At 35.3% G+C, this 24211-nt stretch overlaps 1 protein-coding gene across 1 annotated transcript in view; it reads right to left on the bottom strand.

Moving 5' to 3' along the window:
- Positions 1–24211, bottom strand: part of RTKN2 (rhotekin 2) — a 69282-nt gene that overhangs the window by 26310 nt on the left and 18761 nt on the right. Inside the window, exons 4-8 of the mRNA XM_084903962.1 lie at positions 20414–20467; positions 18954–19071; positions 16380–16574; positions 8448–8507; positions 6237–6331 (exon numbers count right to left, since the gene is read on the bottom strand). Coding sequence (XP_084760088.1) covers positions 6237–6331; positions 8448–8507; positions 16380–16574; positions 18954–19071; positions 20414–20467 — 522 coding nt within the window. The remainder of the gene's footprint in view (positions 1–6236; positions 6332–8447; positions 8508–16379; positions 16575–18953; positions 19072–20413; positions 20468–24211) is intronic.

Here is a 24211-nt window from a genome sequence, read left to right as displayed (position 1 = left end):
TCGGTTTCGGCTGGAAAAAAATATTTTTATAAAAATACAATTAATATATAGATGCAATGTAGCCAAAGTTTCATACATCAGTTAAATGAAAAAGACAAGCCTAAAATGATGAGTACAAAGTAAAACAAAAGTTTTTTTATTTTTATTAATTTACCTACTCACCATTCTATTATAGAATAGCACACAACAAATTATCTGAGACTATTCAAATCTTTTTTATTAATACCTCATTAAAGATGCTATCTTTCAGAAATAAAGGGTTTGACCTGGGAGGAATAAATGCATAAATACAATACAGGAAATGGTCCCCAAATACAGACATAACTAAGTAAATGAGAATCTTCTTTCCTAAAATAAGCAGGAAATGAAATAAAAATTCTATAAAAGTATGTATCTGAGTAACACATCTGAAATTAACTTTGTGATTTATGAGTTTAAAGTTTAAAAGGAAATTTGTTTATATAAATATTCCAAGATTCATTAATAATTAAAGTTCTAAATATCTGTAAGCTATTTGTTTTTAAATTAGAATCCACTTCCTAAAAAAGTAGAATCATAAATGATGATTAGGTTTTCAGACTAGTTCATAAAGTTTGTTCAATCATTAATGTACTGGACCCTAAATACCACATGTAACAATGTGTTTTTCTGATAGAATAAATTCAGATTTCATCGGCCACCAAGAAAAATAATTTCTTCCTGACAGCAGTCCTTAAATAGATGTGGAATCGTTGCAACATACCCTGCAATCAGTTTTCTTTTTGGCTCAGGAGCACTGTGGAATAAAATGTAGTCACAGCTTCTTTCTACATCAGACAAGAAATATGGCATCTCAATAGTCATTTAATCTATCTCAGTATCAATTTCTCATTAAAGAAATACTACCAATCTTAAGTAGGAAGGTGGTGAAAATCAAATAAGATAATGTGTAAATGACATCTACCACTGTGTCTCGCACATAACAGATGCTTCTCATAATTTCATATCTAGGGTATTCTCACTCCCAAAACCATATCCTTTCCATTTCTCAATGCTGTCTCTCAGTCCTTAAGCAACCATTTAATCAAAATACTTAATTCTTGTTTTCTAGCCAAGGGAGGCATTAGGACACAATATAATGAAACAGGAAGTAAGAGCAGTTTGACTTTTCATTACTAAAAGATTTTATCTAATTCATCTGTACTTTCAAATGGGGAACAAAATGGAGTTTAAAAAGGACAGCAACAACAAAAACAATACACAGGCAAGAGAAAGAATCCAGATAACATCTTGGTTCTATGTGAGTCAATCACAATGTGGTTTCACTGTTTCACAAAAAGTATAAAAATTTCTTGATGACAAATATAAACCTCAAGGTATCATTTTGGCTTTTCCCTTCAGTAGCAAGAATAAAGTTGAGTTATAAATTTCAAAAATCTTGTATTTCCTTTGATTTTATAGTTTTGGTAGATGTTAACATAACCTTAGGAAAACCCCACTACATTAACATATTTATATTCATTTTAAAAAGGTGGCTTTTCCCCCCATTTAATTATAAGATATAATTTCAACGTCTTAATTTAAACACAGGTCTAGAAATATACCTATTACCGGTATATAAACTGCTAGGCATAGAGGTTTTTGCTTTTCAAATTATTTTCCAACAGAACTCACAAGTTCCAAAGTCAGTGTTTTGGGGTGTTAGTGCTTTAAGCATAGGTCTTCTCCCAGTCTTTAATATGCTAATCTGTATTGTGTTTCTCTAAGAGCTATAACCACACAGTCCCCATGCTTATTTGCACAGGAGCATTTTATATAGAATCTAGTAGTAGTACCTCTTAGAACACTGAAGACAACTGGGGAATTATTGCTAAAAGTGGTGCCTCATTTATGGATTTTATTTCTTTCCACAACTTTTCAGGTAATTTGGTTGAAAGAATGGGGCCTTTCAACATCAAGTCCATTATTCACATATCAATACTATTTTGAGTCTTTAGTTGCTTAGCAGGAATCATGCCAGATCAGAAAGCATGGCAGAAAGAGCACAGCTTGTCCAGGATTATTTAAAGTCTAGTTCAACCACTTGCTAGCTGTATGATCTAGTATGTTACGGTCTCTAAACTGTACTTTACTAATTTGTAAACTGTAAACGATAACAAAATGAGGAACTTGTGAGGGTCACAGAACTAGCCAGTGGTAGAAATAGAATATGAATTTAAGGCTGACAGCCACACTATTAACCACTTTATTGCAATGTTTCCTTATAACAACAGCTCACAGTGACTAAGAATAAAAGTTGCTTCAAAAGTGCTTGTTTGCATATTTATTTGTTTACTGTGGTAAGAACATACAACAGAAGATCTACCCTCTTAGATTTTTAAGTGTACAATGCAGTCCTGTTCACAGTAGGCACTTGTATAGCAGGTTTCTAGAACATATTCATCTTGTGGAACTGAAACTTCATATCCCTTGACTAGCAAAGCCCCATCCCTCCTCCCCCAGCCTCTAGTAATGCCATACTATCACCGCTGCTTCTGAGTTTGACTGACTGAGATACCACATTCAGTGCAGTCACATGGTATTTGTCATTCTATTTCAGTTAGTACTAGAGGCCCGGTGCACGAAATTCATGCACGGGTAGGATCCCTAAGCCTGGCCAGTGATCAGGGCTGATCCAGCTGGGGGCTGGGGCCTCCCTTCCCTGGCCGCCAGCCAGGGCCTTCCTCTGTTCTGGCTGCCCCCTGGTGGTAAGCACACATCATAGCAAGCAATCAAACTCAGTCTCCTGTTAGAACTCCAGAGGGTACGCTTTGCATATTAGGCATATATATATATATATATATATATATATATATATATTTATATATATTTATATATGTATGTCCTCAAGGTTCACTCATGTTGTCACATACTGTAGAATCCCCTTCTTTTTGAAGGCTGAATAGTATACTATAGAGCAGTGTCTGGTACAACAAATTTCATTTGTCAAATTTTCTAATTAAACTGATAATTCTAATACTATTGCAGACTTCAGGTTTTGAGTGACAAAAGGCTAGACCAGTGGTTGGCAAATTCATTAGTCAGCAGAGCCAAATATCAACAGTACAATGATTGAAATTTCGTTTAAGAACCAAATTTTTTAAACTTAAACTATATAGGTAGGTACATTGTTATTAACTTAATTAGGGTACTCCTAAGCTGGCTTTTGCTAAAAATTCAAGGGCCAAAGAGCCCTATGTGGCTTTCAAGCCGCAGTTTGCCGACCACTGGGCTAGATGGTTCAGACCAATCCTCCTATAGGAAACTATTAAAAATGCTGAATTACCTATAGTTTAAAAATGTTTTCCCATAAGAAATTACTAGAACAAATTGAATAAATAAGAACCAGTGAGGTAAGTGAGCACAGAAGCTGTTCGTCCTAATAGCATTTGAAAATCCCAGCAAATCTGAATTTATGATTTAATGATTGTGCATGATAAGGAAAGCAAAACAGAAATCTGTTTCCTGATTTCTGAACAACTGAAGCAGTTTAATGCGAGATTTTTCTCATACTAAGTTAATATCCCAAAGGAATCACCAACAGAATACTAGTGAGCCAGAAGCAAACCAACTTTACTGCCCAAAATCCCCATTGCCTGGAGGTGGGGATGGGAGAGCACAGAGAAACTCAGACATGGTCTTTCCAAAAGCAGCATATATAAGATTCTATACTATGTCACAGTGAAACTTAGAAAAACCAAAGACTAAGAGAAAATTACCTTCAGAGAAGTGACACACTGACAAATGATTTTCAATAGCTAATAAAAGAAACCATAAAATAGTGGAATTATGTCTGTAACAGCAAAAACAAACAAAACAAAAAAAACCCTTCATGTAAAAACAAAGAAATATGACACAAGCAGACATACTAAAAGAAATTCAAATTGTCCTTCAAGCAAAAGGAAAATTATCCCAGATGTAAGGTTTATAAGTAGTCCACAGAAACATGTAGTAGGTAAACCTAAATAAACATTAATGCATAAAACATCTTGTGAAATTTAAAAATCAAACAGAATTAAAATATATAAAACAATAGCACACAAGTAAGAGAAATAGAGTTTAACTGTTCTAAAGTCCTTGCATTGTCCAAGCAAAAAGTAAAACTATCTTTTAATTTTATACTTCATAAGTATTATTAATCGTATTTCTAGAAGTAATTTCTAAAAGATGAGAAAAAGAATTATACCTTTAAATAGACAAGAAAAAACTGAAATAATGAAACTATTGGTCCTTTAAAGGGCAAGACAGAACAGAAAAAACAGAGGCTATGATGGCAGATTTAAACCCAAATATTTAATACTAGAGGCCTGACGCTCAGATTTGTGCACTGAGGAGGGGGAGGTCCTCACCCCAGCCTACACCCTCTGCAGTCAGGGACCCCTGGGGGACAAGGAGTGGGCCTAAGCCAGTAGTCAGATATCCCACGTGCAGTCTGGGGCTCCTGCAATCCAGGACCCCTCGCTCCTTACTGCCCATCTGCAACAGAGGCAAGAGAGGCTCCCGCCACCACTGCCGTGCTCACCAGCTGTGAGCCCGGCTTTTGGCTGAGTGGCACTCCCCTTGTGGGAGCACACTGAACACCAGGGGCAGCTCCTGCATTAAGTGCCTACTCCCTTGTGGTCAATGCATGTCATAGCAGCCATTCCACTATTCTGTCTATTAGCAATTAGCCTTTTATTATATAGAACTAGTGGTCCGGTGCACGAAATTCATGCACAGGGGGTGGGGGTGGGGGGATGTCCCTCAGCCCGGCCTGCACTCTCTCCAATCTGGGATCCTTCTTGCAATCTGGGACTGCTGGCTCCAAACCACTCACCTGATTGCCTGCCTGATGGCCCCTAACCACTCTGCCTGCTGGCCTGCTCACCCCAACTGTTCCCCCCACCGGCCTGAATGCCCCTAACTGCCCCCCTTGCCCACCTGCTTGCCCCCATCTGGTCTCCCCTGCCAGCCTGTTCACCCCTAATTACTCCCCACACCAACCTGATCACCCCCAACTGCCTTCCCCTCCTAGCCTGATTGCCCCTAACCGCCTCAGCCCCACCACCATGGCTTTGTTCAGAAGGTCTCCCGGTTTAATTAGCATATTACCATTTTACTATTATAGATAATGTGGATTATAGACTATTTAGTATTAAAAACAAAATGAATAAATGCTCCAGTAAAAAAATACCCATAAATATTGTCAAATTGAAGAAAAATTAAAATCTAATGTATAATCCTGCTAGAAGAAGCATTCTAAAACATAAATAGGTATAGTTTGAGGTAAGAGTGAAAGAAAATACACAATTAAAAATGTGTGAATCAAATATCAAACGCTCAAATTATATAAAGCAAAAATAGACATAACTAAGAGATCTAGAAAAATCCACAATCATAGATTTTATTATACCTCTCACAATCCTATCTAATAAAAGGATAATATGCAAATTAACCACCACTCCATCACAAAGATGGTGGTGTCCATAGCCACAAGATGGCAGCATGCCATCCTCTCAGCCCCGCTGGAGTCCCCCAGTCCTGGGATGGGGGAGGGGCAGTCACTGAGAGCAGGCAGCATTATCAGCTGAGCGAAATGCTTGCTTTATGAGGCAAGTGTTCCGTGCCCCGCTGTGGATGGGCCTCTGGGCTGCGGAGAGCCTCTGGGCAGTGTGCGTGGAGCGGCCAGGCCCCGCAGAGAGCTACTGGCACACAGATTCATGCGTAGGGCAACTAGTAGTATATGATATGTAAACTATAATAATTATTTCTATGTATTGCTACATATTTCTTTTGAAAAAACTATAACTACCAATATCATCCAGAGAGAAAAGGGTTAAGATTAATTTAGCCCCATCTTTCCTTATATCCACTGCTATCAACAGAAGGGTTGGCTTCCTCAATTTTAAATTTAAAAATAAGATAGGTCTCTTATTGCCAACTAGAAGGTGATGAAGTCATCAATTTCAAGTCAAAGACAAGGATTCAGAATATACAAAATCATTCTGTTCTGACTCACAAACAAAATCTCTCGCAAATAGCATGGAGAGAGGAAAATAAACTGTTCACTTATGAGGAAAAGGGATGGACATATTTGGAAAAACCACAGAATCCCTCAGGCCTACATTATTTAAACCAATATGCACTCCAGGAGACCATCTTAAAATTAGAAGTTATTACTGTCACCACATATATATCAACATAACATATGTAATAAGTAAAATATAGACTGTACTTACCATTTCCATTAATAGACAGATTATGGGTCTTGAAATTGTTATCAGCACTTTCCAAGGTCAGTGTAGTATGAGCTAGCAAATTATACTTTGCACCACTAAAAGTGAGGAAGAAGACATGTTTTAAGTACTCTAGTATAATTTCTACTGCATAAAATATTTCGATATTCAACAACAACAACAAATAAACCTTACTAAAAAATGGGCTAAGGATTTGAATAGATATCTTTCTAAAAAGAGATATACAAATGGCCAATAAAGACATGAAAAGATGCTCAAGATCACTAGTGATTAGGAAAATGCAAACCAAAACTGCAATAACACTTTAAAGCCATTGGGATAGCTATTGTTAAAAAAAAAAAATAACAACAAAGAAAAACAGAAAATAACAAATGTTGGCCAAGAATGTAGACAGTGGTGATGGTAATATAAAATGGTATAACCACTATGGAAGACAGTATCATGGTTCCTCAAGAGATTAGACATAGAATTACCAAATAATCCAACAATTCTACTTGTGGTATATACCCCAAAGAACTGAAAGTAGGGACTCAAACAGATATATGTAAACCCTCAAAAAAGCAACCAAATTGTGAAAGAAGCCCAAGTGTCCTTTTAAGGGTGAAAGGATAAACAAATGTATATACATGCAATAGAAAATTATTCAGCCTTAAAAAGGAAGACAATTCTAACACAGACTAGAACATAGATGAACTGCAAAGACATTACGTTAAGTGAAATAAATCAGTCACAAAGGACAAATACTGTATGATTCCACTTATATGAGGTAGCTAGAAAAGTCAAATTCAGAGGCAGAAAGTAGATTTCCAGAGGCTGAATGGAAGGGAAAGCAGGTTACATTGTTTAATGGTATAGTTTTAGCTTAGGAAAATAAAGAAGTTCTGGAGATGAATGGTGGTGATGGTTGCACAATATTGTGTATATACTTAATGCTATTGATTTATATACTAAAAAATAGTTAAAATTGTAAATTTTATGTCATGTATTTTTACCAAAGTAAAAAAAATTAGATGTTATGAATTACAGTTTAAAGCTAACATAAATCCTCTTTATCTCTTTATGCTATTTTATCATAAGAAAACCAGAAAATTACTTAGTTTAGTTTACAAATGTTTTTTTTAGAAGGACCTCCATTCATTCAATAATATTAACTGAACACCGAATGTTTGCTAAGTGTTATGTAAGGTGACGGGCATTAATGATGAGACTCAATATTATATTCTAATGCAGAAGAGAGGGGGGGGGGAAGTAGAGGGATAAATCAAATGTTGGCATTTGAAAGCTATACTGCAACTCTTTTTTGTTTTTTTAAAGAAACAAAGGCTATAAGAATACTGAGGACCTATGCTAGATAGGAGAATTGAGATAAGATTCTCTGAAGAGCTAATAGTTATGAATAAAAGGAGGGAGACAAGCAAAGAATGCAGAAAAGCGTTCTAAGCAGAGAGAACAGCGTGTGCAAAGAGAGGCTGAAACAACACAACAGTGGCTGAAGCATAGCGAGCAGGTGGCAAACATGGTACAACACAGGGTTGGAACTACAGGCAGGGATTAGCTCACCTAAAGCTGTAATGGGAAGTCATTGGAGAAGGTAAATAAGAAGGGTAGTGACGGAATCTGATTCATATTTATTTCATGGGGAAGGAATAAATCTCCTTCTTCTGGTTTATCAACTTTAAAGATTTGGAATTTTTATCTATAGTATTAGAAAATGGGGGATTTCATTACTAATCCCATTTTTTCCCCATTATGCTACCTTTGTTAAAGTAGTGCTATTGCCAAAAGCACCTAAAATTTTTTATGATAAATTTCATATCCTGACTCTGTGATGATAAAAAATTTGTTTCAAATAATTGTATTTTCTGTGCTAGCAATTTAAATTTAAGACTTTTCATGACTTTTTAATTTTCCAAAATAAAACACTGAAAACATTAAGGAGCATGTTGTAAGAAAGAAAAAGAGGATAGGCAGATGAACAGACAGAAATACAGATGAACTTTGGAGAAAAAGAGAGAAGTCTGAAGAAAATTTTTAGTAATTGTGCCAGGTGATATGTTTCATAAACCTTATTTGTCTCTTACTAAATCTTTAATAAAATCTCTATTGCAAAGAAAAATTTGTATATATGTAGTAAGAATGCAACGCATGCACTTTGTTAGTAAATAATGCTATACCCCACAGAATGTTACTCACTTTGAGAACACCTCGTTTTTTGTTTTTCCAGTTATATTGAGAAATAACTGACATACATCGCTGTATAAAGAATACGGCATGATAAGTTAGTTTATCTTGATCTTAATATGCAAACATCATAGACCAGAGATATCTGTTTCCTGTCTCCAAATTTTTTTACAAAACAATGCATGAGTAAAGTTCAAGTTACATTCTGAATATAACTGGTAGAATGTCAGACTCATATGCATAATTTTGGAAAAGTTCATTAAGTATCAACAAATCTCCACTGATGCTAGAGCTAAGAGACACCAGACTTATACTCAGTGTGGCCATTCTCTCCTGATTTTACCCTGAGCAAATATCTACAGTGCCTTTCATAATTAGCTCTTATTTTTTCCTAGTGTTAGACAACGAGTCCCCCAATCCCCCTAGTCTCATTCTAAAAAAAAAAGGTTAAGGAAATATTAAAACTGTGGATAAAACAATCAAAGCAATGAGAATGGCAATTACAATGAAAAAGCAAATATTACTACACACAAACTGCCTATTAACAATCATATTAGCTGTTTGGTGATCAGGGTGTATGTAATATTTTAATATTTCAGAATGATAATGCCATTGACATATAAATATTATGAAACTACATTATCATCTTTCCCACTTAAAACAATGGGAAATAGACTCCACATTAGCTCTTGAGTACAGAATATACTATTTTCAGGAAGGAGGTTATTGACAATAAGTGGACAACTGCTGCAAGAGAGAGATGCCAAGTGTGTGTAAGAGGCTAGTGTGCCGAGTATAGCGAGGAAGAGGGGGAAGGAGACGTCCAAAGGTGAGTGGGAGGCAGACACTGTACACAAGTGCCTTGTAGGGCATGATGAGAACACTGGATTTTATTCTGAGTGAAATGGGAAGCAAATGGTAGGTTTTGAGCTATGATCTGACTCGTTTATTTGATCCCTCTGGCTGCTGTATGGAGAAAGGCCAAGAGAGTGAAAATAGAGATGTCAACTAGAAAGCTCCTGCAATTGACCAGTCGAGAGCTGATTGCAGGCCTGGAGTACGGTGATAGCAGTAGGATGGTGAGAAATGGTAAGATTCTTGATATATTCTTAAAGTTCATGCAATGTGGACATCTAGTAAATGCAAAGGAAAGTAAATAGTCAAGGACAACTCCAAGGCTTTTAACCTGAATAACAAGAAAAATGGAAATGAGGCTAAGAGAATAGACATGGGAAGTACAAATTTAGTTTTGCACAAGTTAAGTTTGAGATTTTTTTTTTTTTTTTTTTTTTTTTTTTTTTTTTTTTTTTTTTTTTTTAAGATACCTAGATGATATAAAGGGTAGGCAGCTGGATATATGACTCTGAAGTTAGGAAAAGGAAGCATATTGAAGAATTAAATTGCGAAGTTACCAGTATATAGATAAAATTTAATGAAAATAAGTTAAATATTTAAGTCCAAGGGTATTTTTTTAAGTTAGTCCATCATTTTTTCAAGTAAATAATTATTCTCAATTTTACCAGTTTTCACAAAATGATTGGTTAAAATGATATATATTTATTTGCACATTGAAAAAGAATGTACTAAATATATCTGAAGGAGCATAAAGTAAGTTAATTCAGCTATTAGAGGCACTGGGAAAATCTAGCTCAAGGAATTTCAATGAGCTAAATTCCACAAATAAAATGAATAAATGAAATCACATGAGGGAGCAAGCTAAAAATTACCAAAAATGTTCACTGTCTTCTTTTAGATCAAATAATACTTTCTGATGATATTTCAAGTTACTTCATATTTAAACCATGACTAATCACAATGGTAATGCTTCCAAAACCAACAATGATCTCACTTTTAAAACATTCTTGTCAGGATAACATTTTCTTACTAAAACATTATACTCATTCATTTTAGCCAATCCTAATATTGAGTTCCCAAAAGTTTAATCAGCTATATTTTTAAATCAAATAGGCCAATTGTTATAAGATTGAAAGGGTATCCAAAAATGTTATTAAAAAACCACTACTTTAAATGGTAGTCTGAAAAAAAAATGCACTTTTTTCAGGAAGAACAACTATATTTGATCACATGCCATATTTCCAGAGAAGATACATATTGCTCAAACTTGATCTTTTGTGCTCATTTTGGCTGAAAATTAAAAGCTATATTAGGAACGTTTGCAGTGGTCTTGAACTAGACCACTGTTGGTATGGCTCATTGATTAGAGTGTTAGCCCACGCACCAAAGGGTCTTAGATTTGATTCCTGATCAAGGGCACATACCTGTGTTGCAGGTGTGCACCCTGCCCCCTGGTCGATGTGTCCCTCTTTCCCCCTCCCTCCATCCCTTTGACACTCTCTCTGAAAAGCAATGGAAAAAAATATCCTCTGATGAGGATTAACAAAAAAATAAAAATAAAATGAAATTGATCTCCTATGCATTCTAATTACTAATGAGATTCTCAACTTCTTATGGTGCTGAAGTGGTCAGTTGAGGAAATATCAGTGGGTGTAGTCCTGGGCCATGAGTTTAACCTCCTGTACTCTGGACTCACATCAGAAGTGAAATAGGATGCTGGAATAAGGAGAATATGATTTGGTAAAATGTTGTAAAAGATTTTATTCTATCTTTTGACCAACTTTAATGGTGTAAGTAAACAAATGATTTGCAAGTTTCATGGGAAATGTTTCATAAAGACAATTATTGTTTGAATTCAGGTATAAACCAAGTAGAATGACAAATCTAAGTAGAAGGAACACTTCTAAACAAATGACAACCCCGACTAAAAAGCACTTAATACCAAATAATTTTATTCTCAAAAATTCCTCTACGCTTAGAAGAGGAATATAGCTTAAATACAAGTTCTAACATTACTGAGATTATCTTCTATGAAATTATAAACAATGATTTTAAAATGTCTATATTTTTTATTTCTATGTCAAGTTTCTAACTGAAATGCTTTAGGATGAGTTTGAAAAAATAGTTCAGAAAAAAAACACTGTTCTTAGAACAGTAAAAAATAGTAACAATAATGGGAAGAGCTACGTTTATTAAATGCTTACTAAGTACCAAGTTCATGAATTATCTTTTGGGATCTCATAATGATCCTATGGAATTAGATATAATTACATTACTATCTTTATTCCCATTTACTGAGGGATTACAGATGGTTAAATTAAAGCACCTTTCAGCAAATACCTGACACAATCTTAACCTAGGAAGCATTTCAAATGGCCTTAATTCTAAAGAAAGAAAATTTAAGGGCAACTTCCTTCCTTTTTAATAATATTTTTAATAGGAAAGACTTACATCTTCTAGGACTATTTTTGTGTAGATGGGACCTAGTTATGGATCACGAAATAAATTTAATAATTCATAAACAGCATTTAAAAAAAAAACTAAAACTAACTAGAATTAAAAAGTCTGATCATTATAATATAAATAGCAAGGACTAAGTATTGCTTCATGAAATCTGCTTATGTAGCTGTGTGCTGTCATAAGGTAAAAGGTATTTCTTACCATGGGTCTCAAACAAAATTGATTGAAAGCCACAATGCTATATAGAGTCCCAAGGCATTTTTCATAGGAAATATAGCTGACATGAAAAGTTATTTAATTATATTTTTATGATTGATATTTACAGGATCTATACTTAAAATATTTGGGTTGTTTTGTAATTATAGTAAAATTATTGTCATGCTGAAGAGCCAACTCTACTGAAACATGCAAAGAAATTCTAGGAATGTAGCCCGGTCAACGGTTTTCCCAAGAAACATAAACATAAAGTGATTTGTGAAGCAACAAACACAATGTTTAAAGAAAGTATCTGAAAGAAACCAGGGCTCCTTGAAGAAATGGTAATTCCAGGTCTGGGCAGAAAAATACAACATGAACATGGAACATCTTGTGTCATAAAGCAAAGAAGCTATTAGAGATTAGGTTGTGTCAAAACGACATAGGAATCAGCTTAAAAGCTTCCCATAAATCACATATGGGACAATTTGGCTTAAAAGAGAGTGATACTGACACACAAATATATGAAAATTCAAAAGTTCAAAGTGATCATCTCCATATCAACTTATTATTCTAAAATTAGTTAAATAAAAGAAACAAGTATTTTTCCTGCCTTCGTCACTTATATCAAGAAGTTCACGAAGGTAAGTTCTTCAAGGTTAAAAAAAAAAAGTAGGACAAATGTAGAAAGTCACCAAATTATAATTCCCTAGTGAAATAATGAGTGATCAGTAATGGCTGCTAAAACCATTAGATAAAAGATTGATAAGGAACTTTATAATACATAAATCAGGCTGGCAACATCTGAACCCACTGATCAATTTTAACATGACTAAAAGTGGGACAGGCTTCCTAATGGGAGATAGGAGGAAGTACATATAATCAATATGAAGTAGTATTGCCCTAAAAGAGAATCTGAACCTAATCAGTTCTCTATATCTACTACCTACAAGTTGTAGGAAACGCAGGGGGATAGAAAAAATGTTTTGTTTTGTTTTTAAATCCACAAATGTGTAATTAACTAAATTTAAAATATGGGAAATTCTATAAGATCTGGTTTCTTCAATAAATAATAGCAAGAAAAAATAGGTGGGAAATCGTTAAAGATTAAAAGAAACTTAAAAGACACAGCATTATAGACTTCGTTAGGATTCTGATTTGCACAAACAAATCATAAAAGGACTTTTACAAAATTATGGTAATTTGAATACAGACTAGATATCAGATAACATTGAGGACTTATTTTTTATTTTGTTAAGTGTGATAATGGTAATGAGGCTTTGTGATAAGGATAATGTTTTGTAAAATCTTAAGAATAAAGAATAACATAAAAATATAATTGGCAGACTGATATGTAACAAATGCTTTGATATTTAGCCCCTTTTCAAGAAAAACATTTCAGCCCTGGCTGCTGGTGTGGCTCAGTTGGTTGGGGCACCAAAAGGTTGCTGGCTCCATACCTGATAGGGGCCATGCAGGGGCAGCCCATGATGTTTCTCTCTCATCTTCCTTTATTTTCTTCTAAAAATCAACTAAATATGCATATATTCTATCTAATAATCCTAACTAATAAAAGAGTAATATGCAAATTGACCATCACTTCAACACACAAGATGGCTGCCCCCGTGTGGACACAAGATGGCTGCCTCAAGATGGCCGGCAGGAGAAGGCAGTTGGGAGGGACCAGGCCAGCAAAGGAGCGCAGTTGGGGGCAATCAGACCTGCAGAGGAGGGCAGTTAGGGGCAACCAGGCATGCAGGGGAGGACAGTTTGGAGGTACCCAGGCCTGCAGGGGAAGTCAGTTAGGGGGAACTAGGCTTGCAGGGGAGAGAAGTTGGGGGTGACCAGGCCAGCAGAGGAGGGCAGTTAGGGGCAATCAGGCTCGCTGGGAGCAGTTAGTCATCGATCAGGCTGGCAGGTAAACAATTGGGAGTCAGAAGTCCTGGATTGTGAGAAGGATATCCCATATTAGAGAGGGTACAGGCTGGGTTGAGGGACACACACACAAACCCCCGTGCATGAATTTCGTGCACCAGACCTCTAGTGTAATATATAAAACTCTACTATGCAAATAGACTGAACGGTGGAATAAACAAACAACTGGTTACTACAACGTTCGATGATCACCAGGGGGTGCGTGCAAACATGGCAGGCAGCTGACAGCAGAGCACGGAACATGGTGGGTACCAGCCACGGCAAGATGGTGGAGCAAGTGGGGGCACCCAATCACTGTCATTGGGGTGAGTCTCTGGGAGTTACTAAAAATTCTTTGCTACCACATGCCGTGGTCCCGCCAGGTGCTTGCACCTGTTGGCACCAGCCCTGTTCACATTCACTGCTGGCACCCAGCACCAGCCATGATCACTTGGCGCTGGCAGCGAGTGAAGGCAGCAGCTACTGGACCAAATTACCCCTCAGGGGTTCTCCATTTACCCCTGCTCCTAAGGAGCGATTAGGGCCAGCAGTTACTGCTCGCACCCACTGCTGGTGCCTGGCACTGGTCCCAATCACTCAGCACCATCAGCAGGTGCGAGTGGATGCTGCCGGCCCTGATAACTCCTGAGGGCTTCTTTAACTTCCCCTGCTCCTGAGGGACAATCAGGGCAGCAGCTACTGCTCAGACCTGCTAACAGTGCCGGCCCAGCTTTGTACCTGCTGCTGGCACTGGTTCCAATCACTCCACACTGTCAGCTGGTACAAGTGGGGTCGGCGCTGTCAGCACATGGGAGTGATGGTAGGGGGAGCAGGGCTGCAAGCAGACAGGTGATCAGGGACATGGCGGAAGGCTCTGCAGCAGGAGGGGCCAGATGGGGGTGCAGAGGATGGGCCAAAACCCTCCTCTGTGCCCACCACAGCCTTGCGGCCCACAGTTCCTTTTAAGGTGCATGAATTTGTGCACTGGGCCCCTAGTGTGTGTGTGTGTGTGTGTGTGTGTGTGTGTCTGTGTGTGTATATATATATATATATATATAATGTTTGTTGTTAATCTTCACCTGAGGATATTTTTCCATTGATTTTTAGAGAGAGTGGAAGGGGAGAGACACAGGGAGAGAAATGTTGATGTGAGAGAGACACACCGATTGGTTGTCTCCCACATGCCTGACCAGGACCTGGGATGGAGCCTGCAACTGAGGTACATATATCCTTGTCCAGAACTGAATCTGGGGCCCTTCAGTCTGTGAGCTGATGCTCTATCCACTGAGCAAAACTGGCTAGGACAATAAAAATATATATATTTTTAAAGAAAACATTTTATCTTTCTGGTAGATATGAAAATTCCAAATCACTAAAAATACACTGTCACCCAAATTCCTACTTTCAAAGTAAGATATTAAGGCTATCTCAGCTAGGTTTATGTCAGACAGCTAAATTTTGTTCTGCTTCAGGATGTTTTTCCCATTTAAAATGGGAACATACACTCCACATACTTTAAAATGTCACTAAATATAAATACTAGAGGCTCGGTGCATGAAATTCATGCATAGGACCAGGGGTGTGTATCCCTCAGCCCAGCCTGCCTCCTCTCCAATCTGGGACCCCTCTCACAATCCAGAACTACTGGGTCCCAACTGCTCGCCTGCATGCCTTTCTGATTGCTCCCTAACTGCTTCTGCCTGCCAGCCTGATCACCAACTAACCACTCACATGCCAGCCTGATTGATGTCTAACTGCTCTCCTGCCAGCCCGTTTGCCCCCAACTTTCCTCCTCTGCCTGCCTGGTCATCCTTAACTGCCCTCCCCTGCAGGGTTGATCGCCTCCAACTGCCCTTCCTTGCAGGCATGGTCACTCTCAACTACCCTCCCTTGTAGGCCTGGTCCCTCACAACTGCCCTCCCTTCTGGCATCTTGTGTCCATATAGGGGCAGGATCTTTGACCACATGGGGACAGCTATTGTGTGTTGGAGTGATGGTCAATCTGCTTATTACTCTTTTATTATATAGGATAGAGGCCTGGTGTATGGATGGGGCCAGCTGGTTTGCCCTGAAGGGTGTCCCTGATCAGGGTGGGGGTTCCCTTGAGGCATGGGGAGGCCTGAGCGAGAGGCCTTTGGTGGTTTGCAGGCCTGCCACAGCCCCCAGCAACCCAAGTGGATGCCCTGGTATCTGGAATTTATTTACCTTCTACAATTGAAACTTTGTAGCCTGGAGTGTAGCCAAGCCTCTGCTCACTCTGAAGCTGGCAGCCATTTCTGTTTGGATTTGTTTACCTTCTATAATTGAAACTTTGTAGCCTTGAATGGAGTCTTAAATTGGCAAGGGCAGGGGGAAAGCTTGGCTTTCTCCGTTGCCTGGGAAACCCAAGCCTCCCTCCTGCTCTCTGTGGCTGTAGCCATCTTGGTTGAGTTTATTTGCATACTTACGCTGATTGGCTGGTGGGTGTGGCTGGTGGGCGTGGCTTGTGGGTGTAGTATAAATATTGTATTAGAAACTTACGAAATAGCAGAACCAAAGGACAAACATGTTTCATGATCTTCTTGAAGCACTGAATGGATTTTCTTCCCTGTAGCTTTACTTATAGATGTCTTCAGTTTCTTAGCCAGTTTTTTGGGTGTGTTAGCTATGGAAGATTCTTCTGTACAGCAACTATATAATTCCACCTTTATCTGAAAGTCTGGCCTTGCTTCATTACTAAAAACAATAGTATTCATGTTAGGAATTTAACTCAGAAAATAAAATTATAATACCCTTTGATATTTTCATACATTTAAAATCAGCATATAGGTTTATGTTCATATATGTTAATGATTCAGAATCTCCCAGTGTATATTTAGTATCTAAATGACCTGAAAGAGTCACTGAAACTTCTAGAGCTACCAGCTTCTAAAGTAGGTCAACCTTAATTCAATTTAACTGGTATGTCCAGGCATATTACTTAAAGAAAAAGAATAAAATGTTCCGGTCATTTTGTTGCTAATGCTACTTTTTCTTATCATTCCTATAATACAGCTATATTTAAGGTATTTACATTATACATGTGATTTCTGAAATGACTATTCCCCCAGAAGAAAAAATGTTTGAAAACAAAAAAGGAGAAACAAAGGTTTCTTCTGCTAAAACCTTTAACTTTCACTTCTTTTTTCATAGTTCAGTCCATTCACCACATGTCGCTACCTCCCCGCTGAAACCCATTCTGCTTTGTGCCTAATAACTCTAAAATAACATTTCAATATTTTATTATATAGGGGGAAAACAAACAAAAAATGATGTAAAGAGATATACTCAAGGCATTAATTCCTTGAGGACAAGTGCTGTCTTAATTTCTGTATTTTTAATCTAACATAAAAGGTACTCAAATATTTATTATACCAATATGCAGAAATTTTGCAATTTTAGCAAACACTAAGATTGGCTTTGCCCTTTGTCAAACACAATCAACTACCTTTCTCATAAAAGACTGAGGTGGTACTAACAATAAAATATGCTTAAAACTGCAAAAGAGGTCCATCAAATATATGTTGCCTGTAGATGATACATCAATCTCAGAGATTTTAAAAATGCAACCTTTTTAAGATTTAAATGTCCAATTCAAAGTTTGCATATATCCTAGGAATAATTTCCAGATATCTTCAAAGTTTATTATTTGGCAACTGTTAAACATACAGTATTCCTGGTAATGACTAACAAATGTCAATATTTAGAGGAAAACCAGAGATTCATAAATATTGAACACTTATTAAAAACAACCATAACAAAAAGCACATTTTTAAACAACATTTAGAACATTTGACTGCTATTATTTTTAGAACAATTTAAAATATTTATAGAATTTTTTAAAAAGAATAAATCATATGTTGTCTTTCCAAGTAACTCAGATTATTCTTTCCCAGAAAAAAAATGATTTTTGTCTTTGTGATAAAACAAACAATAGCAAAGTGATGTGAAGAAAACAGCCTGTAACAGGATGGCCTTGACAAAAAAATGCAATAGTTGATAATGGAAATAAATGTATTGAGGTAACTAAGAAAAATTATTTTTTTAGTCTCAATTATATAAGCATTTGGTGATATTTTAGAGATCCTAAATAAATTGTTTGGCTCAATAAAGCTTATAAAAAAGCCTGTGCTGCTGCTAACAACTCTGAACAATGCATTTTATTCTCTGTGCTACACAATTATGGGACACTGGACAGAAGCCACAAAACATGGTTTGCAATAGTTCTTTTTTTTTTTTTTTTTATGATATGTGAGTGGCAAAACTTGTACTCTCAAATCTCAACTGTATACCTCGATAGCTGAATGTGGCAAAAACTATGTATACTGATTTTATTTTAAGAGTTAAGAAGCTACTAATATTTACATATTAAGATAGTGTCTTTGAAACCCTGAATTACAAATCACATGCTGATTTAGGCCCACAGAACCTTAGGAAAGGGCCAGCAAAGACTTATGTTAGTTAAAAATGGTATCTATGGCTACCTAAGGAGTTCTTTCTGGTGCTGTATTATGATCACAATAAAATGAGCCTGTAAAAGAGCAGAAGCAATAAAAACAGCCCTGAGGATCACCCATTTTTTACTGTTTTGGAGTACATGAAAGAAGTCCACCATAAGAAAAAGAACATCTCAAATTTTACTAAAGTGCTTTTCCTCTGGCACATATTTCAGGAACATCTCATAAAGAAAGTTGTAATACTAGTTTAGTATTTTTGTAACTAAATCTCCTATATGAGACATAAGAACCTGTTTTATGCCCAAATTCACTTTATATAAAGAATTGTTATGAGATTCCCTTGTATTCATAGTTTAGTTGTTAATTAAACTACAAGTATTTATAAAAATTAATAATATCAATGTCAAAATATTTCTAATAATATTACATGATTTCCATTTTACTTTAAATTGGAAAATTCCAAATGGGCTTCTTTTGAATAAAGTAATTTTTAAAAGAAATGTAAATGCTTAGAGATCTAATGCTAAAAAATAACCCAAACACTCAATAATTATACCCTCCTTTTAAAAAAAGGAGAATTTTAGATTACTTTTATTTTCTAAAGATAAAAAATACTTACAATATGGTTACATTTTCAAAACAAATATCTGTGATAGTTTTGTCGACAATTATCATGTCAGTATCAAAAACTTCAGCTCCCAGTTTGAATAAACAAAAAATGGCATAGTGCTGTGATTCTAGACAGAAAAAACAAAACCATTTAAAGCCATGATATGTGACAAATCATGCCTACATTATGCTAAAATCTACTTGAAAACAAAAAGTATTAGCTTAAGTATTTGTTAATAGATTCTTATTTCTGTAAATTGTAATCCCTAACTTTTTTTATAGCGACTGTTCTGTCAATATATATTAATATTTTATTCAATTAACTAAACTATGGAATATAAAAAAAGTTAAAAAATAAGCCTCTTGACAGCCTAAAACAATCACCAAACTCATAAATTTTATCCCTAGAAAACTGTTTAAGCTTTAATTAATAGCAACTTTATTATTACATATATTATTATTACCTTTGTCATTTTGGTTTCCAAGTTTATTTAAGAAAAAATGTTTTCTATTATAAAAGGTTAAGAGCAGGCACGTTAATAACAGCAAAACATTTTCCACCAAACAGCAAGGGAGGAAACCACAAAAACAATAAAAAGTAGACATGTGGACACAAAAAACATTGCTGCTGGGCCTTTTAATTTGGTGATGTGTTTAAAAAGTATTAGGAGATTAAAGGGCTAAGTCCTCATTATTAAGAAAATATGGCTCTTCAGAAAAACTTATTTTCTGTAGTAATCAGAAAGATGTACTTAATCCCCACATGTATTCTTTTGGAAAGTAAATTACATCTCCTAATTGAATAACAAAATACTAACCTGATTTTGGATTCTTCATATAAAACTAATTATGCTCAATATGATTCAGTTTTTAAAATATGAGAAACAAAGAAAGCTATCACAATAGACAAGAAAGATAAAGGATTATCATATCTTTTTTGCTTTGCCTCTAACAGCTAGAAATCATTTGAGGTTAATTTCCATGACCTCAGCATCACATGAATTTGTGAAGACTATATAAAGCTGTAAAATGCTGAAGGGGAAAAAAAGAAAATCAGATCAAGCTAAAAATCTTTCTCTCTTACATCCTGTTAAATAATCTGAAGAAACAAAACAAGGCAGAAAATATGTCCTAGCTTCTGGTGAAATACAAGAAACGTTGCCTTTACCTTCACTCCTTAAACATTTTCTTTTGTTCCACATTTCCCTTCACTTACAGCTCATTACATACTGTCCTTGCACAGGCTCCTATCAACAACTAAAATCACATTAGATATGCATTATTTTAATTAGTATCAAGTAATTACAGCATATTTATACTAAAAATAAAAAAAACACAGTTCAGCAACATTTTGCTTATTCTGTCAAATATCATCAATTTATTTCAGTGTGGAAGCAGTCTTTTCTCTCAATAACAAATTTTTCTATACACTGAAAATAATTTTTAATTACAAATTTAAGTTATACATACGTTCTTTATTGCTGAAGTGATCAGAGTCTTTCCACATTAGTGGTATTCGAATATCTATAAAGAGGGGGGAAATGACAGATAATGATTTTAGTAAATTTCTTTGAGTAAAATGAACCTGTGAATTCCATAATGGATTGTGACCATTGAAGCCATTAAAATTTGTAATTTAAATATTCTAACACAGGTAATATTTTCTTTAAGAAACAGCTTAAATTAGATATAGAAAATGTTATATTTATGTAATTTACTAAAAACTGTAGCTCAAATATATTAATTAAGTGAAGTCTTTAATAAGCTTATGCTGTAACATCTTCATTTTGAGATTTATGGTTTTTTTTTTTTTAAGTAAGCAAATTATAGTTTACTAATTGTAAATTCACCCTAGTGTTGAATTACTACTGGGGGTAGCAGCGAAAGTAGTGAGATACACCTCAAAATGTATAGCGTAGTAGAGGTAGAAAAGACTTCAGAACTTCTACCCACTATGCAAATTTTAAAGGAAAATTAAGTGACTTGTCTAAGGTCATTGGTTTTTGGGGGTAGGCCCAGCTCTTGACAAACAAATCCAAACTCTCCATTAAGATTTAACTTGTCTAACAAAAGAATTTGCAGATCTTTGTATATTCATGTTACAAACTGCAGCATTTCTCTCAAAAAATAAAACTAAAGAGAGGAATGCATTACTTCTTTCAGTCCAAGAAAAAAAGTCTTGTGTTCTAAAAGTGATACATTCTCTCATTTACACATTCTTCAAACTCTAAAGTAATTGTGATACTGGTCTTTATTCCAGAAGTTAATCTAAAACTGTAATGTAGTCAAATTTTTTCCTTCCTACTTCCCTCCATTCTTCCCTGTATTTTCAATACTAGATTAATAGTACCGGTAGTAGTATTTTTTTCTGACATTCCTATGCTCTTACATATTTTCAAAATTAGAGGATTAGGTTCTACCAAATAGATTAAGATGTGTGAACTACAGTGTTCCATAGCACAGTTGAGATCTCAATGGTAAAGTATAGCTAGTTTTAATTACTCAGAGTACAAAAATTATATAAATACCTCAAGTCTTTGTGGAAAACTTGTTTAAGATACTTTCTAATACATTTAAGACGTTTATGTGCATATTTTAATAATTAATTATGCCACTTTCAAATAATTAAAATCTTTATGAAATAAGCTGTTTGACTTTATGAAATAAGCTGTGCTTCACTTTTAGATTCCATTATCTTTTGCTTAGATTTTTATTTGCTTAGAATTTAGTTTTTAAGGTTCTTAATGCCTATTTCTAATTTTCTTTCTATAAAAGTTTTATATAACTCCTTCATCTGTAATCTACCTAACCAGGCAGGTATATATGAGTGCCCTTCCCACTGCTGCCCTAGCAGTTTTTATAAAAATACTAGAGGCCCAGTGCACGAATTCATGCACTGGTGGGGTTCCTCAGCCTAGCCTGCAGGATTGGGCCAAAACCGGCTCTTCAACATCCCGAGGGTCCTGGATTGTGAGAGGGTGCAAGCCAGGTCAAGGGACCCCATCAGTGCATGATTGGGGCCAGAGTGAGATGCAGGAGATTGGCCAGCTGGGGAGGACTGCAGGAGGGCTCCAGGGTTTATCCGGCCAGTCTTGCCCAGTCCCCATTGGCCAGACCCCAGGAGCGATCTAACCTACTGGTCAGAGCGTCTGCCCCCTGGTGGTCAGTACACATCATAGCGAGTGGTTGAGTGGCCTTAGCATATCATTAGCATATTACGCCTTGATTGATTGAATGGCTGACCAGACAACCAGACATTTAGCATATTAGGCTTTTATTATATAGGATTACTAATTGAGCTCTCTTTAACCACTTTACATGCAGCTCATCGAATAGTAATTTTTTATATGTTTACCAATTTAATAGTCAAGTGACAGGATTTAATTGCTTAGATTTATATTTTCTTGATTAACAAGAAAATGTTAATAAATTTTATTGGCCAGCTCAGTGAATCTGTTTGTAACTGAGCTGGCCAATTTATAGTATTTTAAACTTTTTTAACATTACTTATAATATGTACTTTTAAAAGTTAATTAATAAATCTATGTGAGAATTTAAGTATGTGAGGTAAAAATATAAAAATAATTATTCTTATAAAAATAATTGTTGCACCTCCATTTATATCTAATAGTATTATTTTCTTTACTGATTTAATGCTGCTATCTTTATCATATATGTCATTCTAAGTGTCTGTTCCTTGACTACATACTTTATGGATCTACTTGAATAATTTATTAGTGACAAATCTTCTATCAGTACCATACTATTATAATCACTGAACCTTTATAATCTACTTTGCTGTTACAAACACATCTTCCAGCAACATCTTACTCTTACTTGCTAATTCCTTTGTATAAATTTTAGAATATTTTGTCAAATTTCCTTTTCCAAAATGTTTTACTATAATTCTATTGTCCAAATTAATTTGGGAACTAATAACATTATAATATTCTCTCTTTACAGAGTAGCACTATACAGTTACCCTCACATTTTTATTAAGGATATTCTTGAGGGTAGTCGATTTTTTAATATTTTTATTGTAAAGGAGATTTTGTTGTGTGTTTTTTTTTTGGCCATTATATATCCTTACAATGTATTGCTGGTTTTGAGAGCAGCTATACCACTTTTTGTATATTTATCTTGAATCAGCTATTTTTACTGAATTCTTTATTAATTCAAATAATATTTCAATAAATTTCTTAGATTTTCTATGTCTGCTATTAACTTCATATAATATTGAATATATCTATCTCTTTTCAGTAGTTTCATATTTCATTCTTAACATTTTAACTAGAATTTCTAAAACTGTCAAATTATACGGATACAATAGACATTGTTTTTTTGTTCTTGATTTTAAAGGGATTGCCTTTATTGCTTTGTAATTTTGACTTGGCTAATGTCCTGTCAAAGAGTCTGTTTCTTTTGACCACAATTGCTGACTCATTTCATTTCACAACTGTTCTTATTCACAGCTGTTCTTATTCTAACTATTTACACTATCCTGGGAGGAACATGGACCCTAACTTCCTTTGCTATATACCCACAGCCTGTGGGTCAGTCTTGCCCTTTCCCATGCTTCACTATGTTAGATCCTTAAGAGGAGAAGATGGACACTTATATATTTCCCAGGTGGTCAAGTCAGATGACAAAAAAATACATAAGCCACCACCTAGCTTTCTTAATTCAGATTCAAATATTACAATAGAAATTCCTTTTTGATTCTTGCAAATAGTTGACTCAATCTTAATTTACATTGCTCTTAACCTATGTCTTTTTTTTTTTAATGACTTCATTGACCTTTTAATAGTAAAATGAGTCATAATAGGATGGCTAACGTAATGTTACCAGGCCCTAGAAGTCTACCCATACTTTTCAAAAGTAAAAAATGAAGCACTTTGTATACTGATTTGGCTTTAGTCACTGAATTAGTAGCCAGCAAGTGAGCTCAGACTTTACTACAATGTAATTATTTCATGTTTAGAAGAAATAATCAGAATAAACCTCAATTATTCTTTTTAACTTTTATAAAGATCTACCCAGTGAGTGGTCAATCTGGAAATGAAAAACCCAGGTATCTACAGGCAATCAATCTCAGAAAAAATTATTTAAAAAAAAAAAGGTGAATTAGTTTTTAATTTCCTTTGTTTTTACAAATATACAGATGAGATATAATTAAGTTAAGCAAGGAAGAAAAGTAATTACACATGCATCCCATTTTTGGATACTTTCGGTTCCTTCATTTAATTTAAAATTATCTTTTGGAAAAAA

This window comes from Pipistrellus hanaki, assembly GCF_964339955.1.
Source record: "Pipistrellus hanaki genome assembly, chromosome: 14".
Taxonomy (NCBI): Eukaryota; Metazoa; Chordata; class Mammalia; order Chiroptera; family Vespertilionidae; genus Pipistrellus; species Pipistrellus hanaki.
Note: the sequence above shows the minus strand (reverse complement) of the source record. Positions and strands in the feature narration are given on the sequence as shown.